This window comes from Acomys russatus, chromosome 10 (assembly GCF_903995435.1).
Source record: "Acomys russatus chromosome 10, mAcoRus1.1, whole genome shotgun sequence".
Taxonomy (NCBI): Eukaryota; Metazoa; Chordata; class Mammalia; order Rodentia; family Muridae; genus Acomys; species Acomys russatus.
Genome location: NC_067146.1, coordinates 7,388,296 through 7,407,163, shown reverse-complemented (window position 1 = coordinate 7,407,163; position 18,868 = coordinate 7,388,296). Strand labels below are relative to the sequence as shown.

Here is an 18,868-nt window from a genome sequence, read left to right as displayed (position 1 = left end):
TGAGAGCCTGTCTGTCCATGCTCCAGTGCGAGCTTGCATGCATACACACAAAGAAACATACAAACACACACACACACACATGCTCACACTCTTGTGCACGAGCACACACACACACATAGGTTAGGGGAGAGAACGAGAGAACTAAAGGGGAGGAAATATGGGCTGGATTGGATCCAAACACATTATATTTTTAACTTAAAAAAAAAAAAAGAGGGTGATTCGAGTCATTACGCCGGTCACAGGCAGACGTGGAGCTCCTTACGCCTGGTTCCCGGCTTCCGTTTTCTCCTCCGCGCGCCGGCAGGATGGCCCACAAGCAGATCTACTACTCCGACAAGTACCTCGATGAGCACTACGGGTACTGGCATGTCATGTTACCCAGAGAACTCTCTAAACAAGTACCAAAAACTCATCTTATGTCCGAAGAGGAGCGGAGGAGACTTGGTGTCCAGCAGAGTCCAGGATGGGTTCATTACATGATTCACGAGCCAGAGCCACATATTCTTCTTTTTAGACGACCTCTTCCAAAAGAACAACAAAAATGAAGTGCAGCTGGGATCATCTAGTCTTTTTCAAACTTAATGTATATGTGTATATAAGGTAGTATTCAGTGAATACTTGGAAAATGTGCAAATCTTTGATCCATGCCTGTGCATGAGCTGTATTCTTCACAGCAACAGAGCTCGGTTAAATGCAACTGCAAGTAGTTTGTTTTAAAGTTGTTAAAGATAGCTGGGCGTGGTGGTGCACGCCTTTAATCCCAGCACTCGGGAGGCAGAGGCAGGCGGATTGCTGTGAGTTCGAGGCCAGCCTGGTCTACAAAGCGAGTCCAGGACAGTCAAGGCTACATAGAGAAACCTTGTCTCAAAAAACCAAAATAATAATAATAATAATAATAATAATAATAATAATAATAATAATAATAATAAAGATGTTAAAGATTTTCTTGTAGTTTTTTCTTAATATAAGTGCCTGTTTTACTTTACCTGTTACTTTTGTTAAAGTTTGTATGTTGTATTTAAAAAAAAAAAAAAAGAGGGTAAGTGCTGTTCCTCAGACACACCAGCCCTGGATCCACAAGGCCAGACAGGGCCTTGGTGGAATGCATGCATGGCAGAGAAGAACCAGGAAGGAGTTTACAGCCTCATCTTCCTCGTGCCTCAGAACTAGACACAATATGGAGGCTGCGGCAACCAACAGCTCCCACCTGCCCTTACCCAAGCACCGAGTGGCGCAGGCTAGAGCAGGAAAGATCAGAGAATATGTCACCTTTCAACTCAACCAACAGTTCGCTCCCTAAGTAATCGTTACTTTCTGTTACCTAATCTCCACCCCTACATATGTGTCTCATGGTGGTTTTGTTGTCTGTGTTTTGCTCGGCTAGTTTTCAGCACTGCCCTGTGTGTTTCCTCACCTAGTCTATGACAAGACTATACAACCCCTTCCACCCATAACTCATATGCTTCCCCTTATTCCTGTCTCATCTTCTTTCCCCTCCTATTTTTACTCCTTAATTTAACTTTTCATTTCTACATCTCAATGTTTTTTCTTTGCAAAGCTGAGCTTCTATTTCACCCCTTCTCCTGCCCAGCCTGCTTCCCTCCCAACCCTAATCTTCTGTTTTGTTTAAGAGACAGGGTCTCACTGTGTAGTCCTGGCCGTCCTGGAACTCACTGCGTAGACCAGGCTGGCCTCGAGCCCACAGAGATCCACCTGTGGGGTTAAAGGCATGCGCATGTCCCATCCCTAGCCTCCAATTTTCATCCTAACGGAAGTCTGAGGCCACCCTACCCTCCAATCCCTACTGGAGCAGGAAGCGTGATTGCTGTTACTGTCTGGTGCAATACTTGTGTCGTGGGGATATCCAGCAGCTGTGGTTGTTCTCAACAACCCTGAGCAACAAAATCCAGATGTGTAAAGCAAGTCACAGTGCAGCCACATAAAAACCACACCACACCACACACACACACACACACACCACACAAAGGCAACATTACTTTTTCAGGAAATATTAATCTTATAGTATTGGCTTCTAATGAGAGTAAGTTAGATGGGATTCAAGCCAGGGGACTCAAAAGAATCAATATGTTCAAAGAAAGTACAGGAAAATAAGCTCTTAATTGAGAACACAAATAGCTAGCTGAAATAAGAAAAAATGATGCAAAATACTAAAAGGGAATTCAACAAAAAGGGAAATAATGAAGGAAAACCAGTCTCAAATGCTGGGACTAAGAAACACAAAATCTCTGAGATAGTCTCACCAATAGATCAGGAGAGGACAGACTGTGTGGGTTGGAAGACAAGGCAGGGAAATACACACGATCAAACAGGGCAAAACAGTAAGAAGAGGCAGCAGAATACGAGATATGTACACTACAGTGTACAAAAGCCAAACCTACGATAACAGATGCAGAAAACGAGGGTTCCCACTCTAAAGACGTAGACAATATTTTTTAAAATATGTATTTATTTATTTATTTGATGTATGTGAGTGCTCTATCAGCATGCACACCTGCAGACCAGAAGAGGGCATCAGATCTCATTACAGATGGTTCCGAGCCATCATGTGGTTGCTGGGAATTGAACTCAGGACCTCTGGAAGAGCCGGTAGTGCTCTTAACTGCTGAGCCATCTCTCCAGCCCTAGAAAGGATTTTTTAAAAGAATCATCAGGGCAGGAGAGATGGCCTGGGAGGTGGGAGGGCTAAGAATAATGACCACTGCTACAGAAGATCCGAGATCAGTTCCCGGAACTCATGTCAGGAGGCTCACAACCAGCTGTAACTCCTCCAGGGGACCTGACACTCTCTTCTGACCTCTGTGGGCACCTTCAGGCAGATACACACACACACACACACACACACACACACACACACACACGCAAGCACGCACGCACGCACGCACGCACGCACGCACGCACGCACGCATCAAATAAATATTAAAAAGACAGAGGAGGAGAAGAACCACAGCACTGGAGAGATGGTTCAGCGATTAAGAGCACTGGCTGCTCTTAATCCCACATGGTGGCTCACAACTATCTGTAATATCAGTTCCAGGGATTCATGCCCTCTTCTGGCCACCTCTGGAACTGCATGTATGTGGTGTCCAGACATACATGGAGACAAAACACCCATATATATAAGAGTAAATACATCTTTAAAAAATTAACATACCATTTGTCCACAAATTTCGGAAATTCCTTGTTTTTAATAGCTGAGTAGTATTCCATAATATAAATATACCACAGTTTCTTTATCCATTCTTCTACTGATGGACACTTAGGCTGCTTCCATGTTCTGGCTATTATGAATAAGGCTGCTATGAACATGGTTGAGCAAATTTTCTTGTTGTGTGCTGGAGCATCTTCTGGGTATATTCCAAGGAGTGGAATAGCTGAGTCTTGAGGAAGCCCTATTCCCAGTTTTCTGAGATAGCCCCAGATAGATTTCCAAATGATCATAATGAATGAGTTAATCCAGAAGCAGAGAGACTCAAATGGTATATACTCACTTATAACTAGACACTAGCCCAAAGGGGCAGGTCTCATGAAAGTCTTCACTTACCAGGAAAGTGGGATAGAGGTGAGGACATCCTATTGGGACTCTAGGTGAGAGAAGCATGGGAGACTGGGGAAATAGAAGGATCTAGAGGGTCCTAGAAACCTGCAAGAAGAACACTATGATGGGCGGATCTGGGCCCAGGGGTTCTGCTCGATCTAATATGTCTCTAGGCCCAGCTGAGGAGCTATTAGCAACTGATTATTGCTGTGGGTATGGTTGCTAGTAAGTTGTCTAGGTTCATGCAGGTGACAAGACCTGGACTCAGTGGGTTAGGAGGAGGAAGAGGAGAAAAAAAGGAAAAAGAAGAGAAGGACATGACAGTAGGAGGAGGCTGTTAGGTGGCCCAGAGGGGAGAGTCGGGCGTAAATCTGATCCAGATGCACTGTATATATGTGTAAAATTGTCAAAGAATTTTTAAAAAGTAAAAAGCTTAAAGAAATACTTATACCATTCTCCTGCTTAAGCTGATGATTTTTCTTAGCACTGAGAAACATGTCTTTCCACTTGGCACTTTCTAGACACTGAGCACTCAGTAAATGCATATCCAGTAGATAAATACACATAAAGTGTACTGGATAGAAAGTTAGATTCTCTGGAAATGTGAGGATGTGCTGGAAAGTCCCTAAAGGGTTTCTTGAGTCCTGGGTTCCATAACACAATTTGGCTTTCCTGCTACACACTCAGGAGGGGCATCAGTGTGCACGCGCGCACGCACAACAGTTGTTATCATACCATGTGGTTAAGATTAGTAACTCTTCAGTGTCAAATATAATCAAGGTGATTGCCCAAGCTGTCAGCTTGATTGTCTGAGGCAATCAAACCCCCAAGCCTCAGCATCTCCCAAGAGGGCTTTTTGGAAAAGCTCAAACCACTGAAACAGAAAATCTTGCAGGGAACTTCCAGGTGCCTCTCCCAGGCCTGAGGTTCGGGGCACAATGTGGCGGCCTGTATGGGCTGCCCGGAAGACAATCCAGTAACACTGGAGAAACGTACTCTTCTGCTCAGATCTCCAAGCACCGACATAAAACGAAGCAGGTGTATTTCAGAGGGAGAAGCCCACAAAGGCATTCAGCAGGAAGTCACCACAGCAGCACCTGCGTGGCACTTTGGTTCTCGGGCACACTCATTTGCAGCAGCCACAGGAGCAGAGTGATCGTAGAACATGGGTGAAGAAACAGAGGCCAACAGTAGGGCTGGCTCTTCTTCCCAAGGCCAGTGAACGAGTGAGTGGTGACTCATTCCCAGCTATAGGCTGTGGACCAGGGGCTGGTTTAGAGCTTCCTAGTCAGGCAGCAGGACTCAGCAGATGACCTGGTGCCCCTACTCACAAGTGAATGCTAGATGACAGAAGGATTTCCACGTCATTTAGTTCAGCCTTGCTTCTGAGTAACAACAACATTTTCCTTTACCTCTGTTCTCACCTGGCTGAGTGCCCTCCAGTGCCCCTTGGTAAAGGAACCTTCTGGAGGTGGAGCCTTGTGGGGAGTCCTTAGGCCGCTGGAGGCGCAGCACTAAACACGGGTTTGAGAGCCTTAAGTCTTTTCCTTTGCTTTAATTTGATGTTTGTTCCATGGCAGAGACTGTTTGGTCACTGTTCACTCCATCCAGGATGTGTGTCCTTCCCCAGAGACAGCAAATGGAACTCTATCTGAGGCCAAAAGGAACTCTTTCTAAGTTAATTCTCTCTCAAGAATTTTTATCTTTTATTTATTTATTTTAATTTATGAGACAGGGGTTTCTCTGTGTATCCTTGGCTGTCCTGGACTCACTTTGTAGATCAGGCTGGCCTTGAACTCACAGAGATCTGCTTGCCTCTGTCTCCTGAGTGTTGAGATTACAGGCGTGTGCCGCTGGATTCAAGTATTTCTGCAAGCATAGCACAGAACTGACATATGCTAATCCTTGGCCTTGCTTCCTTCCTTAACTGGACCTCTCTTGAATTTTTTTTCAGTCTTACTGGGTCCGATCCCTCTTCAACAAGCCCAATTCCCTCAAGTCAGCGATGTTTGTCTTGTACAGGCAGTAACAGGAGGTTTAATTAGTACTAACATGCATTGAGCTGGTAAAATGCTAAGTCCTTGGTACAGATTCTTGCATTCCAGCCTCCCACAACTCTAACAGTTGTTAGAGTTATAAACTCTAGAGTTATAGTCCTTGTTAGCCTGGGGTTTACAGGTCCTCTGTACATCTTACCTGGCCCAGTGTCACCACACTGGCAAACAGTGACACTGGCCACGACACTCATGCAGCTTGAACCGTGGCCATCTGAAACACTGCAGACTCCCATCTGTTCCTTCTTTATCCTTTCTCCTGCCTCCAGTTCAACCATCGCAACCCCTCACACACTGAATGTGGACAGGTTGTGGGCCAGGTCTTAACCCTCACCACTCAAATCATGTGGTGCTAGCTTGCATTACTGTCACTGCTGTGTACACTCAGCCCTCAGGGACATCACAATTATTGTCCCACAAACCTGTCACACTTAGGGCCAAACAGAATTGCTTGTGGCTATTAAAGCCACAACTCACTGGGCACACGCTCTCCTCATTCATCGTGTGCTAGGAAACAAGGGCTTCTTTTGGCTGCATGCGCCCGGGTCCTTGTGGCAGGACCTAGCAGATCTACGATGAATGAGCATGGAGACTGTTTTTCAGTTTTTCCTTCTAAATAATGCTGTAATGAACATCTCAATTGTAGGAAGCATTGGGGTAAAGTGAATGGGCCACGTAGCCTCCCTAAATGGCTGCACCAATTTATTACCACAGCGAAGACGAGACAGTCACCTCTAAACTTCACCAATTCTCTCTCTCTCTCTCTCTCTCTCTCTCTCTCTCTCTCTCTCTCTCTCTCTCTCTCTCTCTCTCTCTGTCTCTCTCTCTCTCTCTCCCCTCTTCCTCCTCCCTCTCTCCCTTTTTGCACTCTGCAGACCAGGCTGGCCTCAAACTCACAGAGACCTGTTTGTAATTATGTTTCTTGAACACAAGAGCCAAACATGCTCAGTGATCCTATTCTGCATGTTGTCTTTGGCCAATTTTTCTTTTTTCTTTTTTAAAAATATTTATTTATTTATTAGGTATACAGCTCTCTGCCTGCAGGCCAGAAGAGGGCGTCAGATCTCATTATGGATGGTTGTTAGCCACCATGTGGTTGCTGGGAATTGAACTCAGGACCTTTGGAAGAGCAGCCAGCAGAAGCTGCTTTTAACCTCTGAGCCATCTCTCCAGCCCCCTGGCCAATTTTTCTTCCTTTTTTTTTCCCCCCTGGCTTTTTGAGACAGAGTTTCTCTGTGTAACAGCCCTGGCTGTCCTGAAACTCTCTCTGTAGATCTGGCTGGCCTCCGACTCACAGCGATCCGCCTGCCTCTGCCTCCCTGAGTGCTGGGATTTAAAGTGTGCACCACCATTGCCTGGCTCAATTTTTATTGCTTTAAAACAAAGCAAAAGATGGTTTTACAGGCCTCATCTACACAGCTGGGGTCTACACTCAGTCTGCAGATATTCTCCAATCTGTGGTCTCATTTTAAGGTGCTTCATTTTAGAACACTCTTAAAATGTGTTTTCTTTTTGGTGATGTGCATCTTTCACATGACATGGTAGCCACAGAATTGTTTCATGGCCTTCTACATCACCCGCACATGCACCCTAGGAGAGAGCCATGTCTGTTTCACTGCCAAGTCTTCCTATAGCACAGCACAGCAAGTGCCTTCTCCTTGCTCGATGGATGTTTACTGACTAAAGAAAAGAGGGTGATGAGAATATTATGAAGAAAATATAGACATCTTTAGAAGAAAATCAATATATAGAATATGGCTTTTAAATCTTTTAAAATTTGCACCTGTTTTTTAAAAATATTTTTTAATTGAATATTTATTCAATATTTTTTATTGAATATTTATCTTCTTGGTAGTCTGCTATCCTTCCTCCGAGTGCCATCGGGCCTCCCCATCAAGGGGGCATGCTTGCACCTGTTTTTAAAGTCTAGCTGCTACTAATTTCTGCAACAACCCCCAGATTATCATAAAATAATCTTGGGGGCCACACAGGTGTGAACTTGACTAGTGTTGTCTTCCCTGCATAGTAGACTATGTAACCTCTGTGCACCCAGACTGTGGGCATCAATCCCGACCCACACAGCAGCCATTAAGGGTATCTCTGCTGCCCACCCTATATGAGCTAGGCAGGGTGCCTGATGGGACACCCCAATGGACCAAGCCTAGCTGCCTGTCACTTCTCTTTGCCAGAAGTTCTGCTACCTCTTGCCTTCCTTTTTCCCCAAGACTGACCGTTTCTGAACAATGCTGTTTTTATAACCGTGCTTCCTTCAGTTCTATATGAGCGGTGGTGTCTCTTGCAGCCTGCCAATTCTTATCAGTCCCCTTACCTTCTCCCCAGGGCTGCACATTTTTATGTTAAGTTCCTGACCCCATTTTCTGCCTCTCCATTATACTGAATTGATGGGACCTTAATGCTTCCTGTCTTTACCTCAGAACCATGCATTTCTCTTGCTCCTATCCTGGAGGGGAAAGGCCCTCTCTTCCTAAAAACTGAGTCTACACACATGTTCCTGACTCTAATTCAGCTTTGTTGTTCGGTTCTTCCCAAATAACTAACTCCTCTAATTTCTCGTAGGCTCAAGGGCTCCTTGACGTGCACACATGCTGCCATTACCACTATGTCAGGCAGCTCACTGTCTGAAATTCTTTAACTCCTGGTATCTTCACTTCCCCATCTACTGCAGTTAGCTCCCAGCCCCTCCACCACCAGTCCTTCAAAGATCATCACAGATCTCCTGCCAATAAATTCTAATATCATCCCATCCCTCAAAGCTTCCTTCCTTCCCAGTCAATCAGAACATTAGGAACGATGCCACGCTCTAGGTATACTCAGCTGTCCCTTGAGACACTCTCTCTCTCTCTCTCTCTCTCTCTCTCTCTCTCTCTCTGTGTGTGTGTGTGTGTGTGTGTGTGTGTGTGTGTGTGTGTGTGTGTGTGTGTGTGTGTGTACAGGGAGTGACTCTCTCTCCTGGGACTATCAGAGTCTATGGAAGCTCACCATACCGTTTACCTAAAAATGCCTTAGTGTTTGCCTATAATTTATGCACATCCTCCCTGATACTTTTAAGTCATGTCTGATCATGACTTTAGGTCAACAAATGTCTAGTGTGATATGAAATCTGTATGAATGGTTGCATTGTACTGTTGAAGGAATGACACAGAAGTCTACATATTCAGTTCAGAGGAATTGCTTTTCTTAGCATTTCTGCAGTTGCATCTCCTGGTGTAGAATCCACTGGTACCTTGGGTCAAACTGTAGACATGGAGAACCAAGTTACAGTATAATAAAGGCACATCATATAAAGTATAAGTGGAAATAGGACCACTAAATTAGTGGAGTTTGAGGACAACCTTCAAGCAGATGGCCGGGAGTGAGGACAGAAAAGGTGTATACATTCTGGGCTGAGAGAACAGATCTGCTAGAACACAGGCACAGACAACATCAAACAGTCAATACTCTTTTGGGGAGGAGGGCCCAGGGTCCTGTACAGTCCCAGGCTCCAAATTGGTGGATCTGCACTGTGAAGGTACTGGGGGTGAGAAAGTCTGTGTGTGTGGGTGACGGTGGTTTGACAAGGAAGCTGGTGACCCACTGCAGACACTCCGAAGCACAGGCGCTAGCTTGTCTATCTCAGCCAATCATCAGCGTCCTTGCACGACACTGTCCCATCTGCATCAGTTTTTGAATCATTGTCCACAGCATCCCAGGGATGGCACTCAGGTGAAATGTAGAAGGTGTGTCCGGGAGATGCCGTCATTCTCCAAGTGGCTGTGGTCCCGTAGGTGGCTGCTGCCAAAGGTGGTGTCTTGGTAGCTTTTTCCCAGAGTCCTCCTGAGCGTCTTGACCTGTACAGCAGGGAGCTGAGGGTACTTTGCTGATGGATTTCTGTATCCCTTGCATTTCCAAAGCTGAAAGCCTTTCCCACCTATTCCTTCTCTGGGTTCTGATGAAATCCGACACCAACGCCATTTTCAGTACTTGTGCACCGGAAAAAAAAACCATCATCTTTCAGCTTGGTAGTCAGGTCTTCATTTTCAGCCACTTCATTCTATTTCCCACCAGGCTCCTGTCTCCCCTTATAGAGCAAATTCCAGAAAGCTTAATTTACATCTGGCCTGTGGGAACCTCAAGCCAACATGTCCCCAGGTAAGAACTGTGCTCTTTTTGAACCACAATAGTTTTTTTGGTTTTTTGTTTTTAGATGTCATTTCATTTAAGCACAATACATGAATTATTCCAACAGCCTGGCTTGAGAGCCCAGCTATTGTGTATTTCATTCCAAAATCAGGGCAAACATTTTGGAAGTCTCTGTGTGCCAATAAAATGTAACAATTCCAGGACTATAACGTGTAATGGGCTAGATGTGGTGTCTGCTCTCAAGGAGCCAACAGGACCTGGGAGAAACTCAAGAGGGCTGTGAAACAGTGTGTCTTCCATGCTGTGACTAGTAACTTGCCAAAGAATTGTTAGCACTTTTGAACTCTCCTTCTTTCCATCCCCAAGCCACTTGTCAAAATCTTCACCTGGACCATTTATCTGGCTTTCTAGACTTACCACAGCAAGGACAGTTTCCTAATGTGGCGAAACACACACACAGATGCACAGTTTCAGTTCCTAGGGGTATAGACAATTCACTGTAGCCAAACCTAGATTCCCTGGTGTTCTTTCATTGACCCAGAGAACACCCCCCCTTCCCTATTTGCCATGCCCACTGAGGGCTGTGTATTCATTCACAAAACACAATCCTATCACTATCCTAAGCATGCTCCAAGCATTGCCATTGTTCAGGGTCCTCCCTAGCTCCCCACCAGCCATGCCTCGGGTCTGTCTGGAGCTCTCTTTCTTTTGTCCTTCTGAACTGCATCCTAATGCCTAACAAAAACAATGACCGAGTCTTTACCTCCTTCACTCATGGTCACTGAGCCCAACCCGGGGAAATGGCATCTATCTGCCTGCTACCCTTATCGCCATCAGTTTCACACACAAGCCGCCAAGCTGGCCAGGCCCTTGGAGCAAAGCCGCAGATGAAAGCTGGATGAGTTCCAGCGCTGTTACAAAAGTTGTGACCTGCCCCCCGACCCCCCACAATACACAAATGCTGGGCCTGTTCATTGGCATTTTGCACGACGGGATTCCTGCTGCTGATGTGATCTGAGAAGTGCTTCTGAACTGTAATAAACCAAGCACATGAGCGATGTTTTGCTTTTAGAATGTTCAAATTATCCAGACCGCATACCCAAAGACCTGCTGCACTGATCATTTCTAATGAGCTCCGCCTGCTTCCTTCAACCATGAGGGACAGCTTGTAAGGCACAGTTATCTCCCAACGCGGGCTGTGAGCCTTGTGCCCAGTTCCTAAAGTGATTTCTAAAAATCACACACTTGCTTCCTCCAGTCAGCTTCTTAGAAATCTATGTTCCAGGGGACTCCCTCCTCCTGTTAGTAAATTGCTCATCAAGTCCTTAACAGAGTGATGGCTTTTGTGACAAAACTGTATTTTCTAAGTCATTCATGTTAAAATGACTTCATTTTAATAGAATCTTGACTTAGGCAGGTGCAAATCTATCTAAAAATTACTTTAAGTTCCATGTGTTTTCATTCAAAGGCTTACATAACTTAATGCAGGTTTTAAATCAAACTATATAAAAAGCTCATGCACAGTGTACCTATGACCCCTGTGGATCAGAAAGCTACTGTACTCACTGAATTTAGATGGCTATTCTAGCATAGTCCCTATGGAAATGCACAATCCATGGTATTACTTGTGCTCAAAATACAATTTCCATACAGTTAACAGCTGGCTATTTTTTCTTCTGCTACAACCTCCAGAACTGCTCTGGTTTGGTGAGGTCTAGGAAATGACCCACATCCACCTGACCTGCAGCTCTCCCTAAAAACTACGTAAGATACGCCTTTAACACCCAGCTTACAATTTAATATTCCTCTGTATAACTGCCTTTCATAAACTACTGACTGCCCATCAAAAGAATTTCACTAAAAAAGATGTTATTTAAAAAAGAAATATTCTCAAGGTTGAAAAAAGTGACAAAGAAAGTAGGTGCTGAAAGGCCACTAACAGAAGACAAAGTTGCCTCTTGGCTCTGAGATAAAGCATGGCCCCTGGCGTATAGAGTCAGAACACAAATGCTGAGATGACAGGTCAAACTTACATATCTGATTGTATTTCTGCTCCAAAGTCTATCAAAATGAGGGTGGAGGTGGGAGTGCCTAGAAAGACTAGTGAAGAGTCACGGCTGATTTGAGAAAGTCCAACCTTTAACAGTCGACAGGCAGAGCTGCGAGTCACAAAGCCCACTTAACTTCACAAAATCCTCAAAAGCACAGAGCCTGGTAGAAGCAGACACCTCAAGCCAGGGATAGAGTGGCTGAGGTGAGCCGGCTATAATGAAAGAAGCAGTTACGGGAACTTAGTTAAACAGTAACCCATATCCATGCCCCAACTCCACGACAGAGATGAGAACAGAGAGGATCTCCCGCACAGCAGCTCTGAAATGCTAGTCAGACCCGGAAAGGTCCTTTAAGACTCATCTCTCCGGATTCTAGGCAGCAAAGACAAGGCCTGTCGACTCTGACAACAGGGACTCCCTGGTAGAAAACATCAGGTCTTCCAACAGTGAAGTTCAAAGCTAAAAACCTACTTATGTTTTCAAGTATTTCAGTCACGTTTTTGGATAAGCAACTATTAAAAGCATCTAAGAAGCTACTGACTTGGAAGACAAAGAAGGTCAAAGCAGACAAATGAAACCATCTTGGTGAAAGACTGACACAAGAAAGCAATAAAGTCAAAAATAAAAATATTAAAAAAAAAAAAAAAGAATGCTGGGTGTGGTGGCGCACGCCTTTAATCCTCGCATTCAGGAGGCAGAGGCAGGAAGATCGCTGTGAGTTTGAGGCCAGCTTGGTCTACAAAGCGAGTCCAGGACAGCCAAGGCTACACAGAGAAACCCTGTCTTGAAAAACCAAAAAAATAAAATAAAAATAAAGAATAAAGAAAGCAATAAAGTGAGTGAGGCTTCCTAGTTAGTGGAGCACAAGGCAAGGATGGCAAACTAGCAAAAGGCAAGCACAAGAAATGGTTCACGACCCATATTTCAGTATTGAGATTCCCCCCCCCCCCTTTGAAGAGAGCCAAGAAAGTAGTTAGTACAAGAAACTCAAAAGAAAGAAAGAAAGAAACTCACTAGTGAAGCAACTCCAGATTTCCCAGAGCTGGCCATGGTGGGCAGATTGTAAAAGCCCACTGTGTCCAGAACAAAGAGCCACCCTGACAACAGCACAGTGGACAGGAGGGAGAAGCCAGGCTGCATATAAGCTGGTGGGAGTGGCTCTGGCTTTTCACCAGTGACACTGCAAACAGGCTGACAGAGCAACGCCTGCAAACTTCTGAAGAGAACCCTGTACCCATCAGGCCACCTGCCCAAATGAAGAATGTTAATTTCAGATACATACATTTCAAAAACGGGGTTTTTTCCTGCCTTTTCTCAAGAAATTACGAGAATACATCATTCCAGCAAAGTATGACGCTGGAGGGAGAAAAGGCCAAGTGAACAAGAATCAGAATGTAAGAAAAAGAGGACCCATTGAGTGGAGAGTGGGGTCTGACTTTCACACGTACTCTGGTGCCTCATATTTGACCATGTCCCCTGGAGGGGGAGACCTGGTGGCACTCAGAGGAAGGATAGCAGGCTACCAAGAAGAGACTTGATACCCTATGAGCATTGAAAGGGGGAGGAAGTCCCCCTCAGGCACAGTCATAGGGGAGAGGAGTAAGGGGAAAATGGGAGGGAGGGAAGAATGGGAGGATACAAGGGATGGGATAACCATTGAGATGTAACAAGAATAAATTAATAAAAAAAATCAGAAAAAAGAAAAGAAAAAGAGGACCCAAGAAGACGGTGTGTGTGCGTGAGAATGGGGGAACTTAGGAATGCCTACATACACCAACACCAGATCCACTCGACGGACAAAGTCACCGCGCCGCTGCCCATATCAAGGCTCCCATCGCTCCCTAAGCACAGGCTGCTTGCCACTTTGGTCCAGGCACTTCCTATACTCCTCAGACGTGGTCCCAGTCCCTCATGTCTGTTCTCTCACCGTGCCTCCATCAGTCACAATTCCCCCTTCCCCGCAAGCTCAGGCACAGACAACAGCAAGTTCTTTCAGAGCGCCCTTCCACCGAGGGCTAAGCACCCAGAACTGGCCTCACACTGCTGACATGACAGATACTCCAGGACTCACTGTGACCTGACCCATCATCTTCAGGCGTCTCAAACAGCGCAGAAGCTAACCCCAAAGCAGAACCCAGAGCCTCCAGCTCACTTTCCAAAGCCCTTACAGAGACTGTAGCGTGGCTTTCCTGCCGCTGCTGAGGCTGGTTCATCACGCAGCTTTTACAAACTCTACACTTCATTATCCAGGGATATAACTTAGCAAGGGAGTAAAGGCTTGGGAGTCAAGGCCTCGCAGTTGGACACGCTACAATCTCTCAGGCTGTTTTCAATTGCGCAAGGCACATAGGCCACAGCTATTTCTGAAACAGTAGCCGCACCTTTACAGAGGAGGTATGATTCATTGAACAGACACACAATTACGGCAAGGAAGACTTTCACCTTTTCAGAAAAAGCAGCATTTTTACAGCTATACCAGTTGAAGGACCATGCCATTTGTGTCCTCAGTGTTGTATAGTGCACCATGAAGGTTCTGGTAACTTAAGTCAAAGGTCACAGGACAGAGCCCACAGCTCTCAGTACTCTCCTTTCACGCCACTGCAATATTTTGATTACTTTTCCAAAATGTGCTTCTCCTATCCTCTTGTTTAGCCTGTACATGTGGTGATATTTGAGAATATGCTATTTATTATCTAAAATACCATTTTCTTTACTTCTTTTTTTGGACAGGGTCTCACTCTACAGCCCAGGTTGGCCTGAACTCATGGCAATCCTCCTGTCTCAGCCTCTTGAGTGCTAAGATTATAGGTGTGTAAAATAAACAAAACAAACTGCTTTCTTTAAATGAAGTAAAAATAAGACTAAGAAAAAAAAAAGTCAACCCTTGAATACATTATACACAACTTCACTCTGCTCTGTCTGTCTCGTAGAAGATGCCCTTTGGACACTGCTCTGCAGTCTAAATAAGATACCCAGACTGCACAATTCCTTGGGTTCTGGGAGGAAATACTCAAACCCGTCTTCCCCTCTTTCAGTCAGTGCCTCCGTCACCAGGCGTTCCCTGCACTGGCTGGCGGCACTAAGCGTGTCTGGAGGTCTGCCCAGGGCTTCTGGGTCTCTTTCCTCTACTCCTCTGGGGCGCTGCTGCTTCTGCCAGGCCTTACTGGACCCATCTCAGCGTGTCAGCATCCTACCCAGTCCTGGCAAGCAGCCGCAGCTGGGAAGGTCTGCTCTGCATTTGCAACAGCCTGGTAGGGGTCTGGCCAATGAAAGCCACTGAAGAGGAGCTGCAGAGAGCAAGAGGGCTCATCTTTAAAACTAGTAGCGACTGACAAAAACTTTTACTTTGTTTTGTAATTTCTTCAAAACCATCCTCTATAGCTGAAGATGTAAAATTTAACAGAAACTCAAATGGCATTGTATCATAAAATATTTTAAAATAACATATAACAACTGGAAAAACAACAATCACCCAAGGGTCACCATCAAGTTTTCTGTTTTATTTAAGATTTTAGTTTGAATTCTGAAGAAAGAGGTACATTTCCTTGTTTTTAGTTTTAGCATCAGGTTATAACCAAGTTTGTTTTCTTTTTTCCTGTCTTTTCAATACTGCACAAATGTCCAGAAACTACAGGGTTAGGTAAAAGCTGCAGGCAAAGAGGTCAGAGATTTGCTCCTGTTGGTGATCAGATGGTTCAAGAGCAGTGCTGGCTCAGAGTGCCCTGTCAGGTGGACTTAAGGTCAAAGGGGGAAAAAAAAAAAAGATTCTGATGGAGGAGAAAGACTGAGGAAATCATTTATAATTCAGCTCTTATATTATGGATAGGATTAAATCTGTGAATATTTTTCCTTTAAAATATATGAATGTAAATCTAAAGCCAAAATTTTTCTCCTTAAACAATTACTTCTCCCTCCTTATAAAGTCTTTAGCAATGGGCCATCACTACTACAATCAATTTATCTTGCCATCAACTTCCAATAAACTCCTTTGCTTAATAACACAATTGAGTCCTCCCCATCAATTCAATAAAGAATTTAAAATTAAAAGCATTTTTCCTGCAATAGTGAAAAGCTGAATACAAGTTGGATGCCAGGACCGCAGCTTTCCCCTATGAATTTAGCAATCTCAATTAAATCAGCCTGGTTTTCAAGTCTGCAGTTGATAATGCATTTACTTGACCTTTCCTATAGATTAATCGTCATTTTCTGCTAAGCAGATTATGTCATTATTATGAGCGACAGACAAACAGTAATTCTAAGTATTGAGACTGCCTTTTGATTTTCTTTTTCCTCTGCTTAAAAAGGCATTTGCCCCCCAGAAACATTCAACAGGGTCACTCACTCAAATGCTGGACCAACTGAAACTTTTTACAATTAAAGAAAGGATGGTAAAGACGCTGTGATCGCATGGCATCTGGGGTGGGGAGAAAAAAACCCATCAGGAACTGGATTCTTCAGAATGTAAGAGATGAGAAGGAAGCTGTGAGTGGGCGGAGGGAGAAAAAAGGGCGGGACAAACCCCGCCCTTTGAATTCCCTCTTGGCTTAGTGACGGTCCAGCGTCGAGCTCTGTAGCAGGTCTGTGGGGGTTTTGCTGGGGGGCCGGAAGGCCGTCTGGAAGCCTGGGGGCGGGGAGTGGAATGGGGAAGGATTTGAAGGAGGTGGGTAGGGATTCCAACTGGCTCTGTGCAGAGGGATCTGTGTGTTGAAGGGGGCGCTGTGGTGGGTCTGTGCCGGGGCAGCGCTGGGGCCGTCCATCTCTGTGAGGGCCTGTAGGGATTTTAGCCAGTGTGGAGGATTGTCGTCTTGAACAGAGTCTAAATTGTTTCCTGAAGATGCTGGAATACCTACAGAGGGAACAGCAGACAAAAAAGAAAACGGTGAGTTTGTAAGGAAAGAGCACCACGTAACTCAGACAAACCTTAAAGTGTGATTTGTTTACCCAAGAAATAAAAGAAATTACAATTTCAAATTTCCAAATGAAACTTTTCAATCTCCCGTTCCTTTAGCCTCCCTCCCTGTTCTCCAGCAATGACCAAGATTTATCGTTACACATGAACTCTCCTTAAACTTAGTCCCTTATTTTCAGAGGCGGAACAGGAAAAAAAAAAAAAAAAAAAAAAAAACCCAAGAACAAAAAACCCCCCAAATAAACTCCTCCCCCCAAAGAACTCCAGGGCCCCCAAAAGTAAATGATGTGTTTCCCCCATTGTGCCTGCCCTCCTCTAGCAGGGATCCGTACACAGACAGCCTTATATAGAGAGCTTTATAAAGAGTGGAGTATGTTTCTCTTAAGATGTCTCAGTCAGAGCCTTTTGTACTTTGAGGCCTACAAAATACACACATGCTGCCAGACATTAACACCTACTTAGACCAAAAGGAGCAACTGAGGCACTAATGCCTCAGAACACCACTAGGCCTACAGGTTCACCATGACCCTAAGAGTGAATGAAGCAGGCTTTGTCAAGAGGAACTTAAATGTCAGAGAGGCCCCTGTTCTGACTTCATCTATGCTAGAAACCACACTGATGTCTGTGAGTGGAGCTGAAGGGGGGAGAGTTACCTGTGATGATGGCTGGGTCTGTCCAGCTGCCAGGGCTGTCCCAACTCACGCTGTCGGTGGTGGCAGTGTTGGACGTTGGTGCACTGTGGTTGGCGTTGGAGGGGGAAGAAGAATTGGGCAGTCCACCAAAGTTGATGTTAATGTTGGGTAGAAGTGCCCTTAGCCCGTCCTGCCATTCCTTCATATTTAAACTCTCTACAGAACTGTTGTTGTCTGGGAGATTTACCAACAAAAAATGAAAGATAAAAAAAAAAAAATAAAAAGCTGACGTTAGAAACATATGTTGTTCTTCAGCGGTTAAGCGGGAGAGGAATTACTCTTTCTTTATTGAGCGTTTATGGGTCATTCTAGGGAGACAAACTGGGTTAGGACTGTGCTTGTGAGCGCAGGGACATCAAATGAGGGCCAGGGAAGCTCTCTTAGGCTGAAGGGAGGGGCCTCCTGGTCTCTTTCTAGCCTCCTACATGTGTGTAAATCAACAATCCAGCTGCAAGACTAAACACCCTAGAGATAAGCCAGCACCAGCTACTAGATAAATTTTTAGTCAGAGAGGCATTTAGCCATCACAGCCGATGTACACATTAAGAATAAGAAAACATTAAAAGGAAGCGAAGTTCTCCTGCTTATAAAATTGGTAATGCATTTCAAGGGAGAATAAACAGACTTCTGAACTTGGAAAGGACATTTTCCCTGAAGAACAGCAAGCAGGGGCTGGTCTCCTCTTGGTGGAGCTGGTCCCCGCTTCTGCCTGCTCTGTTCCGCCCTGCTCTCCAGCTCTGCTAGGCACACAGAGTGTGAGCCACGGCGTCCTACATATGGGCAGTGTCAAACAGAAGGCACTGCGGATGCAGACACAGATCTGCGTCAACTGTGCCTTAAACTGATGGTTTACTATTGTTGAAGGTAAAGTCTAACAACTTCTTAGAATAATTATTTTATTGAAAATAAGAATGAATCAAATAACCAACTACAGTTTTTGAAAAGCAAAAAATATCTTTCTCCAGAACTGATCAGCAATCAACATGGAGGGTGATGACAACAGTGACAATGGGTCGGGCAGGCCATGGTCTTTGGAAAATTCAGAATTTCAAAATTTTGCTTTGCCCCATCACTGATCTATGCCAGCTTCTACTAGGTTTCAGCAAGGGAAGCACTTCATGGTACTAACCTTCTTTATAAAAGACAAACACAACTAAAGTCAAGGAAGATCACCTCTGAACTTGACAGAATGGAAGAAAAAACACTCTACAACTAGGTAAACAAAACAATGGGCGTGGGGAGAATTCCTCAAACAATTTTACCTCTCCGCTGGTATTATTTACTGAGCCTTACCCATCTTACACCTGCACAGCACTTTCACTTGCACTATGCTGTACAATTCACGAGGCACCTGCATGTTAGTGATTTAATCTGATCCTCAAAACAACCCTGTGAGGTAGGCAGGGCACTTAACAGACAAAGAACAGACAAGGACAATGTCTGTCTTCTACTCCTTGCAGTGCATG

The 18,868-nt window shown here is 44.9% G+C and overlaps 2 protein-coding genes across 5 annotated transcripts in view; one reads left to right on the top strand and one right to left on the bottom strand.

Moving 5' to 3' along the window:
• Positions 1–242: 242 nt before the first annotated feature.
• LOC127194230 (cyclin-dependent kinases regulatory subunit 2-like) lies at positions 243–696 on the top strand. The gene has a single exon (XM_051151551.1). The coding sequence runs from the start codon at positions 306–308 to the stop codon at positions 543–545; it is 240 nt and encodes a 79-aa protein (XP_051007508.1). The 5' UTR covers positions 243–305; the 3' UTR covers positions 546–696.
• Positions 697–15,280: 14,584 nt separating this feature from the next.
• The window catches only part of Cnot4 (CCR4-NOT transcription complex subunit 4), a 111,035-nt gene continuing 107,447 nt past the window's right edge, over positions 15,281–18,868 (bottom strand). For 2 of the 4 annotated variants that reach the window (XM_051151739.1, XM_051151740.1), the window contains exons 11-12: positions 17,364–17,576; positions 15,281–16,647 (exon numbers count right to left, since the gene is read on the bottom strand). In XM_051151739.1, coding sequence (XP_051007696.1) covers positions 16,346–16,647; positions 17,364–17,576 — 515 coding nt within the window. In that variant the 3' untranslated portion in view covers positions 15,281–16,345. The remainder of the gene's footprint in view (positions 16,648–17,363; positions 17,577–18,868) is intronic. The other 2 variants (XM_051151741.1, XM_051151742.1) reach the window with 1 other exon arrangement.